Raw genomic sequence first — 22,346 nt, 5'->3', positions numbered from 1 at the left:
CACAAGGCCTAGAGAAGACAAGGAGGTTGTCGTTTTCACATGAGTTAGCAGACTGTGAGGGAAGCTGGGGTTTATCAGCCTGCTTACTACAAATCACCTTGTCTTCACTAGGTTCTTAAACCATATCAGTTTCCACAGGTTAGCCAACACAAATTAAGAACACACCTTATTTTCTAGTGAAGACAAGGCCCATCTGAACACATCCTGCTCCTTATTCAACACAGAGATGCATCAGATCAGAGAAGAACCTCAGAAACACCAAAAAGAAGAACAGGAGTACTTGTGGCACCTTAGAGACTAACAAATTTATTAGAAACACCAGTCAACTGTTTATCTTTTCTCACCAGTCAGGGGTCATTTGCAACTGCAATAGCTACAGGCTTTGCTGCCTTATAAGGGACGGGCAGCTGCGCAGCTTTAGTGTAAGTAACATCACTGGTGAACAGTCAGTACTTAGTGGTCTGCAGCAGTGAGAAACTGAAGAAGAGATGTTTGCAAGGAAACAGAAGCAGAGGAGAAAAAGGAAATTAAAATATATTTATGCCTGCAATATTCCTCTTCACCCTGAAGGCTAAAGATAATCTCACTGATGACAAAGAGACCAACAGGCATCACAAAACTGATTTATGTTGCTCACCAAAAGAATGGACAGTAATCATCACATCAACTGGATTTGTTCTGCCCCTTTCCCTAAACCATTCTTCATTCCCATGAGATGGAGTTTGCTGTAGCAGACAATCAAATTAACTTCTAACCACTGAACCTAATTTGATCCAATTATTTCATAAAATTCACCTTTGTTTGATACCAAGCATGACAAATTTCAGCCCCAAAGCAGTTTGCTTGAAAAGGGAATTAACAACTAGAAAAGACAGGTTCAAATGAGTTGTCAATTTAAAATATAAATTTAGAGATTTTGAGGCCACATTGGGGCCATTATAGTCATCTAGTCTGACTTCCTGAATAATATAGGCCATAGAACTGCACCAATTAATTCCTGCATTGAGCCTCGTAACTAGTAATCTGCAGCCAGCATATTATTTGTGTGTGTTGGATCTCTCTCATACCCCATGTCTGTCTTGTCTATTTAGAATGAAAGCTCTTCAGGGCTGAAACTAATATATGTTTGTACAGCACCTAGCATAATGCCTGATCTTGGTAGGCCCCCTAGGCACTACTTTAATAAATATGAACAATATTCAAAAGACAGCCAATCTTAATTTAATGACTCCAGGCAATGGAGAATTTCCATTGGTAAGTTATTCCAATGGTTAGTTAACCTCACTTAAAAATGTATGCCTCTGTTTGAGTGTTTCTAATAAGGCTATTGGAAAAATTTTCTTCAAAGTTGTTTTTTTTACTTTTTTTTTTCCCAAAAAGTGTCTGTGTTGTGATAATTTTTTTTTAATACAAACACCACAAAACCAAAAAGGTTTTGATTTTCAGCTGAAAACTCAAAATATTTCAGCTTTGGAAATGTCACCACAGTGCCACATGGAGTTACAGTTTATTTGCCTCAAGTCCCCATTCTCTTGTATGGGCTGAGATCACCCACTGAACTTCATTGCCCATGATGCGCTATGGACAAATGACTCCCAGGATGCACACCCTCCCCATATCCAAAAGGGAACCCAGTCTATAGAGGAGAGAGCAGGCACACAAACTACAACTCCCATGAGGCACAGCAGCAGTATTTCTGAATTAACATATTCTGTTTTTCAGTCAAAATATTTCAGATTTGATTTTTCACCAAGTTGTCAAATTTTTTCACAGGGAGAAAAAAAATAAACACATTTTCCAGCCAGCTCAAATTTCTAACTTCTACTTCTAGCCATTGGAACTTGTTATGCCTTTGTCTGCATCAATAGGGATCCTTCTAGTATCAGGAATTTCCTCCTTGTGCGTATACTTCTAGACGGTAATCAAGATGCTTCTTAACCTTCTTTGCTTATGCTTTGATCCTGTGCTGAAATAGCATCAATGTAGAAGCCTCTGTATGAAACTAACAAAGTCATTTAATTAGGTTCCTCCTTGAACTGAGAGTCAGAAATCTTTCCAAACACGACTTCCTCTCTCAACCACTTTATTCATTAAGGGCCTGATTATCCATCTCTTTAATTCAATGCCAACATTTCCATTGACTTCAGTGGGTTCAGGATTGAGCCTTAAAGGGCCTGATGCTGCAAGACTTATCATATGCACAACTCCATTGGCTTCAGCTAGAGTTCTGAAGTTAATAGCTATAGGATGAGGCACCAGGTTCTATGGTTCTGTCATGTAAACCTATGCCAAGGTAGTTCTAAAACATAACACACTCTTCTTATGTGAAGAAAAAATATGATTTTTTTAAACACTTTTACGTTACCTAACTGAGTAACCCGTCAAAGCTAAAACAGAACAATGGCACAGCTGAAGTAGCTTTATCATGGTTTAAATAAAAGACCATAAAATCCTTTGTCATTTGATAGTGTTGATCTCTATTCTTTCTCCCCACACCCGCCCCCCACAACCTACTGTCATTCAGCTACCATCCTGTAAATATTTCAAATACATACAGTACATGCACAGTGAATAATACACCTTAAAAGGAATGGGGCAATTGAATTATATTGAGAAATATATAAACATACACACACTAAGCCTTTATTTCCTACTTTCAGCTGAATTGAATTTCAAAGGGAAAGTGGAAGGAAATATTTAAAGACCAATAAGAAAATGGTGGGAGATAAATAAGTGAAACACTTGCAGCCAAATATATTGGGTTGAATTAATGATGAAGTAACATCAGCTGCTGAATATCAAGTCACAAAAGGAGCTTTCTGACATACACTATGATATTGTACCTTGTTTATATTGATGTGCAGAGCTGGCCATGGTCCAACTACCTTCACAGTCTCCACTTCCATTTTCTTCAGATGGGAAGAAGTGTTATCATAAAGGAGGGGAAGTCCTGAGCTCAATTCTAAAAAGAGGCCCAAAAGAAAGAGAGAAAAAACAAAATCTCAAGGAAAACTACAAGAGCATTGCAGATCAAAACACTCAGCTGCAATTGAGGAAATACTGTCAAAAGCTTTATATGCTTTTTATTTTCTGTAATACCCTCTAAGAAGTTTTAAAATGCATTTATTGGGTCATTTTCCCTTTTCTATTTAGCAAACAATCTTCTTCCAAATTCTAATGTGACTTAAACCAACTTCGGACCCGATTCTGAGTGTCTCAAGATGAGTAGCAACTGAGTCCATGAGTGGTCCCATCGACTCCACTGGCACGACTTTGAACAAAGATGCCACCTCTGTGTAAGGGTATCAGAGTCTGGCTTTTTGGCTTCTACAGCAGACTCTCGTCTTTGAACACCAGTCTCTTTTAGGTTGTCATCAGGAATTCGTCCAGCTCACTCAACAGTTTTTTAATTATTCACTTATGCAGAAAGAAAATACAATATTTTTGAGTGAGCCTCCTGTCAATATTGACCTATTAAACCACCTTAGGGATGGAGTGGCAGATATGAAAATTATTTAGAAATATAAAAATATTATTTGTTTTATTAAATGTCATTAAATGAGTCCTTAACTTTTTCTGTATTTCATTTTCTCAGTGAGACTAGTTAATAAGTAAAAGTAGTTTGGACCCATTCTTCAGACTCTAGGGGTCTAATCCAAAGCCCCTTGAAATCAATAGAAAGCCTCCCATTGACTTCAGTCTGGTTAGGATCAAGTTATTAAATAGTCCTAATGAAGATAAGTACTGCTCACGTGGGGCCTAATTCAATAACTGTTTAAGCATGTTTAAATCCATCCCTGCTGAATTGGAGACCAGGGGGTGAATCCAACTCCCACTGAAGTAAATAAGTGTGTTTCTGGTGAATGGGCTCTTGAGTAACTGTTTCCAGTGTTGGGCTCCTTGTATTCCTGTTATCTTGCTTGATACAATCAGCGATGACACAGTCCAGAATTTCTGACATCACATTTTCTTTCCCGATGATAAAGCTCTGAACTAAGAAATCACACTGTGGTACTTAGTGAATAAATTAGTGCCGCTTCTTAGATAAGCCAGGATGATTTTGTATAAACAGATTCATTTTAAGTTCCGGTTGGGAAAGAAAATACTGAAAAAGTACACAATTTAAATGGGTTTAAGTCAAATGTAATTGTACAGTTTGCTAGATTGCATGACTGGTTCATTACATTAATGTACCAGAAATTAAAACAGTTAAATTAACTTAGTTTTCACTGTTCAACTTGCAAATAGTCATACAAAACAAAGCCATAAATAAATAAACTCTAAACAAATTCTTTACAATGCCAATGTTAAGTTTTAAAAAAAATCAAATATCTCTCTTAAAAACGAAAATAACCTTTAAAAGATTAGTTTACTTAAAATGCAGTTGTACTCTGAAATTAATTCTGTTAAAATGACATAACATTCTATGTTCATTGTCTCTTGCTGATTTCCATATCAAGTGTACTCGGTCTCTAAATGAGTGGATGTTTTTTTCTAACTGCGAACCTAGCTTGTATCTGAAAGCCAAGCTGGGGCCTCTCTCCCTCACTCACTGTCTCCTTTAAAAGACTCTGCAGGATAAACTATGTTCTCAGTGACACTGTGCAATGCCATTCTCTTCATATCATGGCCAAGGTGATCTCTATAGTCTCTCAGCTACCTTCAGTGGGTTTGCACAGTTATAATTAATTGGCAATCAATAAAAAATTCTGTTGATTACACACACACCGGAAAAGAATCCCACTCCCTCTTTCTGAGTGGTGTTGGCGCTGCAGGGTTAACAGCTGTATTACATAGTAAAACTTAATTTTTGTCACTTAAGTCAGCAGATGCAAATCTGAATACACACAGGAAGCAGATCTGCTGCTTAAGAAAGTACCATCTCTCCACAAGTACCCTTTACAGAAGAAGTACATCTTAAATATAATAATTCATAATGAAATCTGTTGCTGAATTACTATCACAAAACTTGTTCAAATTTAAGACGGGTTTCTGAGCAGTTGGACGACACTGTCATAACGAAACCACACTGAGAATCTGAAAACCAGGCAAATTTTGACTGGTTTTGTTTGCTGTAACAAGTCCCATACTTTAGTCAGCTACACACTCAACCCAGCAGAAGAGTCTGTCCTATCTTGGGGACTCTCTTTTTGCCCCAGCACCCCCATGAACATGATACAGTTCTGCGGTGATCTGGAAGCCTACTTTCGCCGCCTCTGACTCAAAGAATACTTTCAAGATAACACTGAACAGCGCATTGATACACAGATACCCTCCCACCAACAGCACAGGAAGAAGAACTCCACATGGACTCCTCCTAAGGGTCAAAATGACAGTCTGGACCTATACATAGAATGCTTCCGCCAACATGCACAGGCAGAAATTGTGGAAAAACAACATCGCTTGCCTCATAACCTAAGTCGTGCAGAACGCAATGCCATCTACAGCCTCAGAAACCACCCTGACATTATCATCAAAGAGCCTGATAAAGGAGGTGCTGTTGTCATCATGAACAGGTCTGACTACCAGAAGGAGGCTGCCAGACAACTCTCCAATACCAAATTCTACAGGCCACTTTCCTCAGATCCCACTGAGGAATACACTAAGAAACTGCACCATCTACTGAGGACACTCCCTACACTAACACAGGAACAAATCAACATACCCTTAGAGCCCCGACCGGGGTTATTCTATCTACTACCCCAAGATCCACAAACCTGGAAATCCTGGATGCCCCATCATCTTGGGCATTGGCACTCTCACCGAAGGACTGTCTGGATATGTGGACTCCCTACTCAGACCCTACGCTACCAGCACTCCCAGCTATCTCCGTGACACCACAGATTTCCTGAGAAAACTACAATGCATTGGTGACCTCCCAGAAAACACCATCCTAGCCACCATGGATGTAGAGGCTCTCTACACAAATATCCCACACACAGATGGAATACAAGCTGTCAGGAACAGTATCCCTGATGATGACACAGCACAACTTGTTGCTGAGCCCTGTGACTTTATCCTCACTCACAATTATTTCAAATTTGGTGACAATATATACCTCCAGACCAGTGGCACCGCTATGGGCACCCGCATGGCCCCACAATACGCCAACATTTTTATGGCTGACCTGGAACAACACTTCCTCAGCTCTCGTCCACTCACGCTCCTTCTCTACCTACGCTACATTGATGACATCTTCATCATCTGGACCCATGGAAAGGAGACCCTGGAAGAATTCCACCATGATTTCAACAGCTTCCACCCCATCAACCTCAGCCTGGAACAATCTACACGGGAGGTCCACTTCCTAGACACCACAGTACAAATAAAAAAAAGCGATGGTCACATTAACACCACCCTATACCGAAAACCCACCGACCACTATGCCTACCTTCATGCCTCCAGCTTCCACCCCAGACACACCACACGATCCATCGTCTACAGCCAAGCGCTGAGGTACAACCGCATCTGCTCCAACCCCTCAGACAGAGACCAACACCTACAAGATCTTCACCAAGCATTCTCAAAACTACGATACCCACACAAGGAAATAAAGAAACAAATCAACAGAGCCAGACGTGTACCCAGAAGCCTCCTGCTACAAGACAGGCCCAAAAAAGAAACCAACAGAACTCCACTGGCCATCACCTACGGTCCTCAGCTTAAACCTCTCCAACGCATCATCAGTGATCTACAACCCATCCTGGACAACGATCCCTCACTTTCACAGACCTTGGGAGGCAGGCCAGTCCTCGCCCACAGACAACCCGCCAACCTTAAGTATATTCTCACCAGCAACCACGCACCGCACCATAACAACTCTAACTCAGGAACCAACCCATGCAACAAACCTCGATGCCAACTCTGCCCACATATCTACACCAGCAACACCATCACAGGACCTAACCAGATCAGCTACAACATCACCGGCTCATTCACCTGCACGTCCACCAATGTTATATATGCCATCATGTGCCAGCAATGCCCCTCTGCTATGTACATTGGCCAAACTGGACAGTCACTATGCAAGAGGATAAATGGACACAAGTCAGATATCAGGAATGGCAATATACGAAAACCTGTAGAAGAACACTTCAACCTCCCCGGCCACACAATAGCAGATGTAAAGGTAGCCATCTTACAGCAAAAAAACTTCAGGACCAGACTCCAAAGAGAAACTGCTGAGCTCCAGTTCATTTGCAAATTTGACACCATCAGATCAGGATTAAACAAAGACTGTGAATGGCTATCCAACTACAGAAGCAGTTTCTCTTCCCTTGGTGTTCACACCTCAACTGCTAGCAGAGCACCTCACCCTCCCTGACTGAACTAACCTCGTTATTTCCATACTGATTTATACCTGCCTCTGGAAATTTCCATTACTTGCATCTGAAGAAGTGAGGTTCTTACCCATGAAAGCTTATGCTCCCAATACTTCTGTTAGTCTTAAAGGTGCCACAGGACCCTCTGTTGCTTTTTACAGATTCATACTAACACGGCTACCCCTCTGATACAAGTCCCATACTCTATTCACAAACATTTAAGGAGAGCCTTGTTTGAATATTCAGTACTCTCAAACCCACTCCCCATGTCTTGCTGGAGAGGATGGTGGAATTTTGTATTTCATTTGAAACCATGTAAGATGGAAGAGGGGTTGATTTCAGCCTGGACACAGGCAAATCTAGATAGATTAGGCTGACTTCTGTTCCACTTGACATGAACTCCAAAGTCAAAGCTCAGGGTTTAGTGAGTCCACATGACCTGAAACAAGCAAAAAGGCAGAGGCCTCGGCCGTTTCAAGAGACAGCAAGATTAAAAGGTGTGACCTGTGAGGTCCCATTTTCCTCACCTCCACAGAGAAACCTCCAATGTATTCTTCCATTAGTAGAGATACTACACCATGCTTCCCCACCCTTCCCCACTCACTCTTGCATTCACATGCACACTGTGCTCTTGAGACTCTCAGCAAATTAGCCACTACTCTATTCCTTGATGCACTTTCCTTACAGACACCCCAACCGTTCATTTTACCCCCTTTCAGACACCAGTCCTCATGTCATTTCATTCCCCAGCATCACACACACTGGTATTACCACTTCCTTCCTCTCTGCACATGAGTTCTTTCTCTTACACACTTCCCACCATTCACACTGTCCTGGGACCCTGGTAGAAAGCCAGAATGCTCCTTTTTAGTTCCCTCATGGGTAACATCAGCCTTTTCCCCAGACCCATTACTAGACTCAATATTCTTAGTTGAAATGATGTAAGTAGGGATTTGAAGAATCCAATTAAAAAAATTATTCAGTTACCGAAATTGCCTTGGATTCTTAATTTACAGCTTTGTAGCTGCCACTCTGTGTTTGGGGGGAAATATTGCCAAATGTATCCCAGCAGAGAGTTTTAAAAGCCAGATCAATAAAATTCTGTGTTACAGGGTAGGGCTAGCTGTCACAGGGTGACACTGGCCTTTTAAGGTGGAGCAGGGCCAGCATGCCTGTGGCTCGGCAACTGATGCCAGCTGAGCTTTAAAAGAGAGGGCTTAGAAAGAGACCCCCCCCCCCTCAGTGAGGGGGAGCTGAATGAGTCAGTCTGAGAGCCTGGAAAGGTTCAGACTGAGGGACCGTGGGGCTCTCACTGGGAACAGGGAGCTTTGGAGAGCTAGGACAGCCAATGCTAGCTGGGAGTGGAGGCAAATGGAACTAAAGTGGGAAAAAGCCCTGATAACTGTAGCCCTGGGAAAACTGCTGTGACAGAATACACTCATGTATTCACACCCTGCACACTACTGTAATAATCTTTTGCACAAAATATGCCTTGTAAGGTATCATTTGAAAACTCATAATTTGCTGGTCAGTACTGATCTGGTGAAATATGTGTGGTAACATTGTATGTGAAGTTATAAGATTCCCCTCTATGATGTTATTAACACATGTTCCAAACCCCACAGTCCTGCCCAAGCAGAAGTCAGGTCTGTTCTAAACAAAGGAAGGAATTTGTGCTTGCCTTAACTTGCATCTAAGCAGTAAACAGAGTCATCAAGCGAGGAGGGGAAACAAAGGAAGTTCAAACAGGTGAAAAAAACCCTAGCAGGGAATATGCTTCCACACAGACTCTGTCTCCTGGGTCTCAGCTGGAAACATTTTTCAAGAAGGGAACTGAAACTATAAAAAGGAGGGACGAATACCCCAAGGCCCCTCTCGCTCTGTCCCTGCTCATCACATTCACTGTACCTGAAAAGACAAAGGAAGCAGCCGTTGGACTCTGGGGGAGTAGTCCAGCTACTGTAGTTTGGTCAGTAATCTGCTGGAGCATGTGATGAGAAACTTTGCTCTAAATTTAATATAGTTCGTTAAGTTAGCCATTAGTAAATGTTTCATCTTTATTTTTCTTGTAACCATTTCTGACTTTTATGCCTCATTACTTAAAATCGCACTTAAAATCTCTCTCTTTGTAGTTAATAAACTTGTTTTACTGTTTTATCTAATATAGTGTATTCAATTTGAAATGTCTGGGTAACTCCAGTTGGGGTAACAAGTTGTGTGCATATTACTTCCTTAAAGGAATAACAGACTTAACATATTTGTATTGTCCAGGAGAGGGCTGGGCAGTACACGACAGACAGTTTGTGGGGAAGATCTTGGACTCTGAGTGTGTGGGGGTCACCCTGCAGCATAACCAAGGCCGGTAAGAGCCAAGGCGTGGCTGGCTGGCTGCACCACACAGACATAGCTGGGAATGACTTACATACTGGAGGCTACAGCAGTAAGGCATTGTAAAGGGCACCCCAGGTTACAGGGAGGAGTGATACAGCTACTTATTAGTCTAGATTGTGCTCTGGTATGTAACAGTTGCATAACTATGTTTTTGTTTGACCTAAGCTGGGACAATAAAACTGTATAAAAGAGTCTATGGGCAGGGCAGTGAGTTCTTAGCAAGCTGGGGAGAAGCCCTCCCTTGTTGCAGTGGCTTTTCAAGGGGAGTAGGACACAGTCCCACCTGTGCCTAGTTGTTATCTGACTCTTGGGTTTGGGTATGGGGCAGTGGGGTTGGGTCAGCTGACCAGGCATCATATGATGGTAGCCTGGGGGCAGTGCTTCCCATAAGGAACAGCCTGCTCAGAGAAATCTACAGGAATCCACCATCTCTAACACACTCCAATTGGATGGAGTCGGTAGGTTGGTACCAGGATTCGCCATGCAAAAGACAAGTAGTGCCCTTTTCTGTTCCAGCAGAGCAAGCTTGTTGAAAGTGGTGCTCCACTGAGTCTCATTTCGAATCAGAGAAGTAACAGCCAGGACTAATTCCCTTTTCGTGTTGTGAGTTTGGAGATAGTGGAAGAGGAATGCTCTAACTGGTTGACCAACTGGGACCAAGTTGACAGTGACCAATTTGTCCAGTGAAGGTTGTTCTAATAATTCATCTAATTCACAAGGTGTCCACAAACCAACTTTAGATACACAAATCAGTATATTTAAATCCTTATCTACCGTAGCACCATTGTCTCCAAGTGCCAGGTGAACACTGTTTTTGCTGGTTGGGCAATTATCAAACATGCTCCCAAGTGCTCCTGAAATAGTGGTTCCAGTACAGGTGCTGTTGAAAGCCTCCTAAGGCAGTACATACAACATGTAAAGTAGCCCTCCCTCAACTCCTTCACACCTTACCAGGGTCCTGTAGTGCACTTGTTCACCTGATAAAATTTTCAGTGTAGCATGGAGTCTGGGGCCAGAGTTGCTCCAGAGGCACATGGCCTCTGAGCACATGGCTTGGGCATCCCACAGAACTGCCAAGTATATAAGCTTATTTATCAGGGGCACAAACTCTGACCCTATAATGGGTCAGGTGAGAAAGAACTCTGCCAGGCAGATTTGCTGCCTCAGAGCCCTCTTCCATGGGCTTTTGAGTGGGATGGAAAGATCTGGATCTGGAGCAGCAACAGCTCCATTCAGCTGGCAGAGCAGCACACTGGTGGATGTAATCAACATCTCATTAGCAAAGCTGTCAATTCATAAATGTTATATCATTCCAACTTCCTGCAGGGTTAGTATGCATTTAATGGTGCATTAATTTCTTACAAAAATGGTCCCATTTTCAGAAACCAATCAGTTTAAGGTTTGTCTACACACATACTTTGTACCTCTTTAACTATATCATTTTGAACCAGGCATAGTTAAAGCAGTAAAACCTCCTAATGTGGATGCAGTTATACTGATAGAAAGGTGCTTATACCACTATAGCCTTGTCCCACAAAACAGGGGCAGTACACATTAAACTCCTTAGGTAAACAATCACACCCTTAACCAAATTAGGGGAAAAACTGTGTGTAGACCAGGCCTAAGTAAAGTGGGAGGAAAAAATTACACTATCCCTAGGAACACCCACTGTATGTCGTACATAGAAAAACATCTCTGTTTTTAAAGTCAATGTCAGGCTAAAATACCTCCAGGGTATACTGGGAGACTATATTATGCTGTGCATGAGAAAACAGTTTGCAAGCTATACTTACTTCTAATTGATTCTGAAACAAAATCAAAATCCTGTCAACACATTTTTCTGTACTTTAGGGGAAAAATTAGCAATCACAAGGGTTGGAATAGGAAATATTGTAACAGAAACCTCACAGAAGCCATGCTGCACTTTTTTGTTCAACTGCTTGCATGGACTGACTGACTGACTAAATTTAGATAGGCTGAGGCTTAACCCTCTCAGAGCTGGTTACAAATATTTAGTATAATGTGAATTATTCCTGATTTTTGCCATTTGCACATGTTCAGTAGAGGTGTGACAGTGACTTGACGATTCCATCTGCATTGATCACGTTCCAGCCTCTAGCAATTTCTTGCAATTGCTTCTCCTTATGCCAGGGCGGAGGCTGTAGAACTGGACACTGGACCGGAGGGCAGGGAGACTGTCTGTCCTGTGCTCTCAGTGCTTTTCCTGCTCGTGCCCAGATACTATGAAGAAGAAAGCTGCTTGATTCAAATTAAAAGGGGTGAGGAGAAAAGTGGGAACCAGACACATGGACAGCTGGGGGCACAGAAGAAGAAGAGGATAGAAAGGGCTATGCCTGTGACACTATATAAATAATAATAATAATGAAATATATCATCCTGTGCCAAGCATCTAACTCTATGACTAATCTAGCGGTTGTTCAGTTATGGAATTCAAATTAATTGCCAGATCCTGTAACCAAGCATTCAACAGCAGAGCCAGAAAACTGTGAATCCTGATTAATTTGCATCAACCGTGAAATTTGAGAATAATAGAAAGTATGTTCTTCATTGAGAAAACCTGAAATGCAATAGCTCCCCTTCTTTGATGCTGTCTGTTTCCTTGCCTGTGACAAATCTCATGCCAGAGTAATTACTGAAATTCTGTTACATTTAATAGACTTACTATTTGGGTTTGGAACTCCAGAAACAATATCTTTGTTGTCTGGAACAATTACTCCATAATTAGAGTGGTGATGGTGATGCCGGTGGTGGTGGTGGTGATGCCTTCCAGACATTTTTGTGGTAAATGGAGCTCCACCATTTTCTTCAATGTTGAACTGATGAAGGTCAGTGTTGTTCAAGGGGTAGCTGTGAAACAAATTCAATTCAAATTAGAATCTTTTAAAGTGACAAAGCAATTATGTCTTTTTGGGGAATTTAAACTGCTTTTCTTGGACAATGTTGAGTTTTCAAGAAGGTTCTTTAATTTGTGTAAGCTAAGTACTCCACCCATTTAAGATTAATTCATTTCAATTTAACTGAATCCCCCCCCCCCCCCAAAAAAAAAAAAAACCACAAAAAAACAAAACCCCCAAACTGGCATAGATTCTAACCTAACACTTTGTACCAATGGGAGGCCTGCATGCACAGCAAGATGGTAAGATTTTCATTTGTGAATTATTTTCTGTTTTAAATGCGAATGATGCTTCCCTAAAAAAAAAAAAAAAATTACATGACTCAAATTTGAATGATATGTGGTCCAGAGCATAGATCTAAGGAAACATCAAAACCCATCAGATGGGGATTTGCATTTTCATTTGTGGTAGGAGATTGCCCAGATCACACCACAGCAATTCATCCTCAGTGTGGTTTGACTTTGAGAATCTAGACAATGGGATCAGAGTAATTTCATACTACTGAGGTTGAATGAGTCTCTGGCAAAATGGTGACAATGCTCTTTGGAAAAGTTTGACACATATTGGAAATAATAAAATTCTGAAAAAAAGTATCTTTAGTTGAGCATTTACTTGTGCCAACAATGAAATCACATTTGTGCTGGTAAATACAGTACAAATAAATTTTGTACATATAAATATTTTTGTAAGAGAATAACAGCATGCAACAATTGTGCATGCAGAAATGAAGACCAGGTTGAGATCTTAGTGAAAGTTTGTCCTTAATTCTACATCGGTATTGACTCAGATACTAACATACACTTTATTCAATAATTGTATAGGTACTATATAAAGTTATTACTTGAAATGGCTAAAGCAGATGTTGATTGCATCTTAATTCCAGCAACCAAAAAACAGTAAGTGCTTTATACCATCTACGCAGATTAGTGCAAATAAAGTTTCTTCTTCATGGAATATTATACATTTTAAAATATTTGAAAAAGTATTCTGTATCATTTTATAAATGTATTAATATTCAAAATTGTAGCAGTTTTTGGAACACTAAATTAAAAAAGAAAAGAATTTCCAGCCTTTTTAGAACATATGAAGAGATATCCACCTGCTGGCAGCTTACAACTAAAGAGAGAAAAACCTGAAAACTGAAGAATTAGAAGGAAAAATGAGCAGATTATTTCTAACTAGACTGCATACAATATAGAAAAAAAACTTTGTTCACCGCAAACTGTCTACCCTCCCAAAGCAAAATTAACCAGTCATTTGCAAACAAACATTGTATTATTTCAAAAGCCATGTCCAAGTGCATAACTTTGTACCTCTTCAATAACAATGGCCTTCTTAATACACTTTTCTAACTGTATGGGAGGCTCCGGCTGGTGGTAACTGACCAGCACTTCAATGTCAAAAGTTGGTTCATTGGGGAGGAGGTGGACCGCTGCATGTTTAACGACAGTTGGAAGCCTCTTCTCACAAAGCAAGACATTGGAACGAACTGCCAGTAATGGCACCATAGCTACCCCACTTTTCTTAAGTGACCAGGATAAACATGGCTCAGATCTACAAGTGGTAAATCTTGAGGAGCCCAGAAGATGAGAAATATTCTCCTTAGAAACCAAACCAAATGCAAACAGTAGATGACAAACCATCTGGAGCCTGTAGTTCTCAAACTCCAAAGGTTTGGAGAAAATAACCTGACACTAGTCTCTCATTAGCAAGACCACCTTCAACATCTTTAACACAGCAATCAACTGAAGGCAGTACTTATGGGACAAATCAGTCCAGGATAATGAGACTGCGCACTAAATGAGAGTTCACCTAGACAATCTTTTTGAGGTGTCTACGACAGAGGACAATTAACTTTTTTGTCTTATGTTATAGCTCTTTTGTACATACAAATGAATGTTCTGTAGAAAAGATCAGATTCCAGGTGACTTCTCTGCCATCCTTTGTATAATTCAACTGTTTCAAGACACAGAGATCACCATTAAACCAGAGTATGATAAAGGATCATAGAGCTGAAGATCCCCTTTAAAAAAATGATAATAGCTGCAGGTGAGCAGATAGACACACACTGGTTGGAAGAGGCAACCCAGTTGTCCATCAACATCAATGAGACCATAAAACTTTGTAAGTCAAGTCTCAGAGGTTGATATGGATGTGACAGATATTCAAACTCACCCTCACGGCTGGTTCCCTGTGTCCATTTGCAGGATAGGACAATAATCACAACCCGCCCTCACCCGCATATGAGGTTCTGTGGGAGTTCTTCATGAGACTGGGGAGTCAGAGAACAACTGGGACTGCAGCTTCTGACCTAGTGAACTGGCTTTACATATGACAGACTTGGAATTACCCAATCCAAAATCTCAAGCTTGAGGAATCCAAATTACCCATTCCATGTCACCTACAGTGTTTCATTTAAAGGCATTTGGAAGCCTTAATATTACATTTCCAAAACACATCAAGGCAAAACTTCTACAGTACAGACCTTAAACTCCACCTCTCCATGGTTTGGTGTGCTCTAGCACAGGTACTTCACTGGGGCTTCTCTGTTCTTCATGGTCTTTATTTTGACCCAGAGAATTGAAACATTATCTTTCTCTACTCTTCTGCTCAATGACTTCTCCTCTTTCCTTTCCCTCTCTCTCCTGGATACATCTTGCCTGTTTGAACTGAACATTGCTGTTATGTTTTTCCCCCAGCAATGTAATGCCAACCGACAAAGTTTTGATCATGTCATAAGGCCTCTAGTTTTTCCGTTGTTATAGACACCTAGTTTTTTGTACGAGTAAACTTCCATATTTTCTCCTCCTGTATTTCTCTTTTGGCCTTCCTAGTATGCCAAAATTCCACCTTGATTTTAATCTCTTAAAAGATTATTTTGCTACCTTACATCCTTTCCTCTTATTGCATCTTTCTTTGATGCTCTGCCTGTTTACCTTTCTGCAACTTTTCCCTTTGCTGTAACACTCCACCTGTTCTCCTACTTTAGTGTCTCCCTGACAAGCCCCACTAGCTTACTACATAATAGATTACTTGAACATTGAGAAAAGAGGTAGTGCAGTACTGCCCACACTCTAAAGGAGAAAGACTAATGCTTCATTCTAAATCAGTCCATTGCCAACTCTTGGGCCACCAGCTGACCCTCATTATTCTACTAGCTGTATTTTCCACAAAGCTGCTAGAAGTCCAAAATTCAGATACGTAGACCTTGACCTCAAACTATTTTAATCTTACCAAAAAAGGGAGCATACAAACAAAGTAGTAGGACAGATGATGCAATACACATTTTTCAACTTCTTCGCCCCCTTTCATTTACCCTATTTCCATTGCTGCTGCTAAAGCCTAGCACTTTATCAAACATTACTTATAACACGCCACTTATTCAATTAAAACTTTTACATTTTCCTGCCATCCAGCCCTCCCCCTCCACTGTCTTATCACCACTTCACGACATCATTGCCTCCATCCTCACACAGAGCAACCCTTAGCTTCTGACCTGATGTCTTTCCATCCCATCCTCCCAGCAGTCATCCCCATTCAACTGGGAAATTCTCCCACCCTCTTACTGAGGATTTCACAAGAATGGTCTTAGTCAATATCACAGAGATGGGCTGTGAAGGCTCCCTTTCACCTATGGTGTCTGCTGCAGTCCAGGTGCTTCCCAGGGGGTCTAAAGCAGTAATTGGGAGGTGATTGGTGGGCCTCTGCCTCCACATGGTTTTGAGGACTCTAGGAACCCAGTGTCTCAGAGCAGTGTTGTGTTGTGTTCTAGGGGTGAGTGCGGGAAGGGATGCATGGACTACTCTGGCCATGGGAATGCTAGTACATTCAGTGGGTCTAGGTTGTCCCCCCCGACAGATGGATGGTGATTTAGAAATAAAGGCTTCTAGATTGGGGAGTGATATTTTGTTTGACTTTCAACAAATGTCACACCTGTATCCATTTCTGTAAGAGTGTTCCCTCCTAACTAAGCACTGTAATCTCTTCATATTTAAAAAGGCTTAGCATTTCAAATGCATGTCTACATAGCCCCCTCCATCCTCCCATCCAAAGCCTGCAGAATGCCTTATTTGGCGATTTGCAGCTTGCTGATGTCTTTCTACAGCATCAGGTCTACACAGTATTCTTTTAACTGAATGTGCTGGGAATCCCCTGCCACCCACCTAGCTCTATTAGGAGATATCTCACCTATCACTTTGTCACAATAATACCTTTCAAAACTCAAGAATAGTTTTAACCATGCTCCCTAAGGAGAGTCAGTGCTGGTATAAGCATACCTGTTTGATTGTTTGAGGGGAAGGTTTTCAAAAAAGCACAAATGAGAGTTAGGCATAAATGGGAGTCAATCTCCCTTTGACTTTCAGTGGGTCTTGGGGCCTAACTTTCACTTGTGTCTTAAATCTCCCTCTTAACCTCCAAGGTATCATGTGGTTCTTTACAATAGGTCATTTCACACAGGGTTGGTGCGTGCAAAGGGAGTTGCTGCGTGGTCCTGTAGGATCTCATGAGATATATATATAGTAACAGGGGACATCAAACTGTGTCCCACCATAATGGAACATCTCCCTGGGTTGTGAAAGAGAGATCTCCTTGGATTCACCTTTATTTCCTATTCAGGTGCTGCTACATTTCCGTCATTTAGAAATTTTAATTTTCTTTACTGTATTTGGTTAAAAGCAACCCTAAAACATACAGTAAATCACTTATGGTCCATTTTCTCCGTTAACACTTGCATTTAAAAAATTTCAATTTTCAATCTTCTAATTTTCTCCCAAAATTTCATGAAAACTAAAATTAAAGGTTTTGAGCTTAAGGTTTGTAACTTGCTTTAACCATGTAAAGCACCCGATACGTGCAAAGTATTACTATAGGCTGTAAAGCTCAGAATGTGGCACTAAGTGTGCACGAGAATAGCTATAAGGCAAACAAGCATTTATGATTTTTTTGTGGATAGGAATGAGGAAGAAATGAGCTAGGAGAGAGTGAACCTGGTTTGTAAAAATACTGGCTAATTACCACATCTGGTACATGGGCTGGAGCAGATTATCTGGAAAGGGCTTTATTGCATGCAAATATAACAAGAGGGATAGTCATAGAGCAGATGGGGGATAAATAGGTGTGGAATCTGACACCTAGCATGGGAGTAAGGGACATGCTCTAGGGAGAAAGAAAGTGCATCACAAGGCCTACATGCTCTGTGGTGTGGTGTAGATGAAGATATGAAAGCTCCGCCATATCCATCCATACTAGAAAAATTAGGAAATCATATTGCAGGTGTGAAGCAACTGAAGATGGTCCAGAGGCGCCCATTTCATTTCTAAAGACACCTCTAAAGGGTGGATGACTAAGTGGACTTTAACTGGGAAGAAATTTCTAGAACCGTACATAGGAATAATTAGTTCTTCCGATGAGCAACCCTGAACTCACAAGTTTAAAACCAGAAAGAAGATGTACTGCAGTTATTGTTGAGTCACTCTAAGGTCTGATCAGGTGTTTCTAAATCCAGGATCATAAAAGGGTTGGGGATCCTCTCTCAGAGGCATAAGGAACCAGGGGGCAAAAACCTAAAGGCCCTACAGAGAAATCCAAGACACAGTCAAGCTAAGGTTGAACTTTATATTATAACTGTGTTAGACCAGCATTTCCTATTGCCACTGAATTCAATGGCTGCTCCTTTCAGTTCTTCGGGGGACATGACTGAACAACAAAACATTTTGGGGGCAAAAATGTGGCTTTTAAATATAATCACTTTTTTTAAAACTACTCTTCAAATTACTTAAAACTTTATTTTAGCAAGTGACTACAATTTTTAAAAAGTGCTCCTTTTCTGGACCTTTCTTCTAGTAATTCAAAAATTAGCTTTATAATAAAAATAAAAATGGGGAGGTTTTTTAGAACAGTAGCTCAAAGCTTCAGACCCTAACAAACAGGAAAAACAAAATGCAAAAAATACAGAAAACAGAATGTACAAAGTATGGCAAGTTCAAAAAAGCCTAACAAATTTGGGAACGAAAATATGGTTGACAAGGCCAATGTAATTTTGAGACTGTTTCTGAATGATCTCTTGGTAGGATTATCACCTCAACCTTCTTTCTTTAAAAGGTAAAGGGGGTCCTTCTAATCTCTCGGTGAATAAATCATACAGTAAAGTGGTTCTTCAACAGTGGTCCACAGAACAATCCCTTAGGGGTCTGCAAAGTGCTTGCAGGTCACATGCTGCTTGGGAGAACCATTGTTAGTGAGACTTCTGACTATGAGAAAAAGCGTTTTGAGTCTATTGAGACGACTCAAACAGCAAATCACTAAGGGAAGACGAGCTGTCACCACAAAGTGTGCTGCAGGCAGCAGCAGGTTGCTCAGAGTTGAGAGAATTTAATGTACTTCAAACACAACCAAAAGGAAAAGATATGCAGCTGGTCAGAGAGCTAGGAGCATTCTCCATATGTCTTCTCTCCAAGTCCGGTCCGCTGAAGTCCTTTAAAACAGTGGTTCTTAACCTGGGGTCCATGCACCCTCTGGGGGTGCGAGATGCTCTTTCTAGGCGTGCGACATGCCAAGTTTTTTTTTAGAAGGTAAATCATCAAAAACACAAATTAAGCACAGGCACGTAAGTACAATTACTTTCTTTCATCAAACCTATGTAACATTATACATTTTTCAACGATTACTGTAATATACAAACAAAAAATATATCTAGGTTTAAAGAACTGACCTACTTCAACAATTTTTGATAAGGGGTGTGAGAACATATTGAGAACCAAGGGGTGCAGGCTGCAGTAAAGGTTAAGAACCACTACTTTAGAACATACATCGTTAAGTTGATTTTGATCAGTGTGAACATACGATAATGCAGATTTAAAAAGAAGACTCTCTCTCTCTCTCTCACACACACACACACACACACACAAACAATGCAATGCTGCAAGGTGCTGAGCATCTTCAAATGCCACTAACTCCAAAGGGTTGAACTAACAGTGTATTTTTTTAATTATAAAGAATTTACCAGATCTCTGAACTGGGATGGAGAAAAAAAATCTAAAGAGGATTACATACTGTAAATTAATATAGACGTTTGTTAATGGAGCTCTATTTACATTTTCTATGTATTAGTATTTATTCAGTGATAAGTATGCTAGGGGCCTTTCAGGCAGGTATGATGAGATGCTTGCCCTGAAGAGCTTAAAAACCACATTCAGAAATTCCCAGGGCTAGCTGTTAAGGAACAATTTGTTTTTATTTGAAAGAACTGTCAAGGGTCAGACTTCTAAAACTGGATTGCAAAGGTGTGCCAGTAACTGATACAGGATTTGGCCTGCAGAACCTTTATTACGGGGGATGAGCCATGTGAAGAAAGGAACCCAACTTGACTCTCAAAACCCAGGTTAGGTTGGTATTTTTTTGGGGGGGTGAGGGGGAAGGACAGGTCAGGCAGAAAGAAAAACTTAGCACCTATGATATGGAAATCTTTGAGAAACATTCAATATGGAAGCCCACAATGCCCATCACTTTTCAGAATACAATGGCACTGAAGAGAACGATGGGAGCTGCTGGGATCTGAGCTCTTTTGAAAACCTGGCTCCTTGCGATTGTTGTCTTGCTTAGAATTTGACTACTTTTCAAGGTATCTCTAGGGATGGGAATGCAACAAACAATATACACTGATGGAGAGGTATATTTGTTCTGTCCCTTTCCCTGACCCTGTGTCTATCTTTCCTATTTAGACTGTAAACTCTGTCACTCAAGGGACAGGGACTATGTTTTTCTATGTTTGTACAGTGGCACAATGGGCCCCCTCCCCTTCTTGGTTGGCCCCTAGGTACTACCATTATAAGCACGAAAGATAAAAATGGAGTTGTATTTTTCAAGTGCAGCCATTTCACTCTTAAAACAGAAATAAATGTGATGCAAACATGCTATTTACACAAAAAACTTCTGAGTTCCAGCAATCCCAAGCTTTCATCCTCATGATGTGGAACAAGTGCAGTGAACACATGGGCAAGTTCCTACATCTAACCAGCAAAGCTAGCTCAGGTTAACCCATCAAAGTGAGGTTCTTTAGTTGCTATTGTTTTATGGCAGAAGCAAGTATTCCAGCATGCCCTGGCCTTTGAAGAATGCACACAGACACTTACCAAAAAAAAAAAAAAAAAGAGGGGGGGGGGTAATTTTCTGTTTCCTGGCTAACCGTCAGCACTAATGGTGCTGCAGCAACAGTAATAACCCACAAATACTGCTCTCCTCAACTCCCCACTTTATAAAGCAAAAGGAAAACAGACTACTTTGCACTGTTCTTGGAGCCTGATCCAAAGCCCATCAACGTTGTATTCCCGTGGACTTTGAATTAGGTCCTCAGTGAGCCTGTGCTGCAGTGGTCCTTATTCAATCCAGGTGGTTTCTGGGGGAATAGCACTGACCTGGCTTCCTGCTGGATCAAGGACATGAAACTTCTGAATAACTCTTTTCTTTAAAAACAAAAAACAAACAAACAAACAAAAAAAACACTCCCCACAAAAAAACAAAAAAACCCAAAAGAAATGCACAGCGAAGTCAGCCTGCCTCTCCCCACCGCAGGGAAACTCTCCCACACACTCTGATTATGTTTTTCTACCCCACTTGGGAGTCCATATGCCGAATATCAAGTCATATCAGCATCTTTATTTTTCCTGTCTTAGTCAGCTTACTTGTTGGCACCAGTGGCTACATTTACCAAATTATTTGCAAGCTCTTATACTACTATTTCTACAAGATGGAAGAGAGCTCTTCTGGTGCACTGGTTTAGGATCTGAAAGACAAAAGACATGTTACAACTTACCTGCCATACTAGATGCTCCACCTGATTCTACAGCCTTTGAGCAAGCAATCCTTGAACTTGATAAGTCTGCATTTCGGCCCACTGATACATGTTTTGGCAGCACTCAATTATTTCTGTCAGAGTGAACACCCCAGACTGACAGCCGTGCAATTGCATTTCATGATATAGTCCTTACACTTTTAGTCTGCACTTCAGCTGACAAAGTGATTCATGATTAAGTAATTGAAAAGAGAAAACTCACAGGTTAAGTAATCCATGCTAAGAAGGGTTAACCCAAAGGGATGCCTCCTTCCCCAATACTAGAACCTGTTTCTACAGCCCAGTCTCAGGGCCAGGCCAATATTCTGATGCTGCAATGGGCCATAAACCTGGCCCAAGTCACAGACCTGGCATTACAACACCTCCTGGAGTCCCTGGTGTAGGAGGGATGTCCGGGCAAGAGGGAGACTGGTACTTTGGTGTTTTTCTATCTAGTAATTGCTGCATTACAAAATAGGCTGCACTGAATTGTGCTGGGACTGAACTGGCCAGATATCCCTCAGTACTGGGGGAAATGGGGGATGGGAAGAGTACAGAAAGATGGCATAAAGACACCTTAGCCCCAATCCCTCTTGAAAGCATCAACTGGTGCTCCAGCACATCTGAGAATCTCTCCACTATATACTAGAACACCAACCAATGTAATTTTGGATTCCTGGTGTGATGTCTGTTCATCAAATAGCATCTCTCATTTGCAGAAAAGACAGTTTTGTCACCATTTGTGATCATGCAATTTCCAATTCTTGAAAGAGACAAGGTAGGTGAGGTAATATATTTTATTGGACCAACTTCAGTTAGTGGACAAAACAAGCTAACTCTTCTTCAGGTCTTACTGGGATATGAGAGAGAGAGAAGGTATTTTATTGG

General features: G+C 41.0%; 1 protein-coding gene across 1 annotated transcript in view; it reads right to left on the bottom strand.

The window, feature by feature from the left end:
• EPB41L4B (erythrocyte membrane protein band 4.1 like 4B) overlaps positions 1 to 22,346 on the bottom strand; it is a 267,846-nt gene that overhangs the window by 97,777 nt on the left and 147,723 nt on the right. Inside the window, exons 16-17 of the mRNA XM_054019078.1 lie at positions 12,397 to 12,581; positions 2,844 to 2,962 (exon numbers count right to left, since the gene is read on the bottom strand). Coding sequence (XP_053875053.1) covers positions 2,844 to 2,962; positions 12,397 to 12,581 — 304 coding nt within the window. The remainder of the gene's footprint in view (positions 1 to 2,843; positions 2,963 to 12,396; positions 12,582 to 22,346) is intronic.

This window comes from Malaclemys terrapin, chromosome 2 (genome assembly GCF_027887155.1).
Source record: "Malaclemys terrapin pileata isolate rMalTer1 chromosome 2, rMalTer1.hap1, whole genome shotgun sequence".
NCBI lineage: Eukaryota > Metazoa > Chordata > Testudines > Emydidae > Malaclemys > Malaclemys terrapin.
The sequence above is the reverse complement of the archived record's forward strand: the minus strand, read 5'-3'. Positions and strand labels throughout refer to the sequence as shown.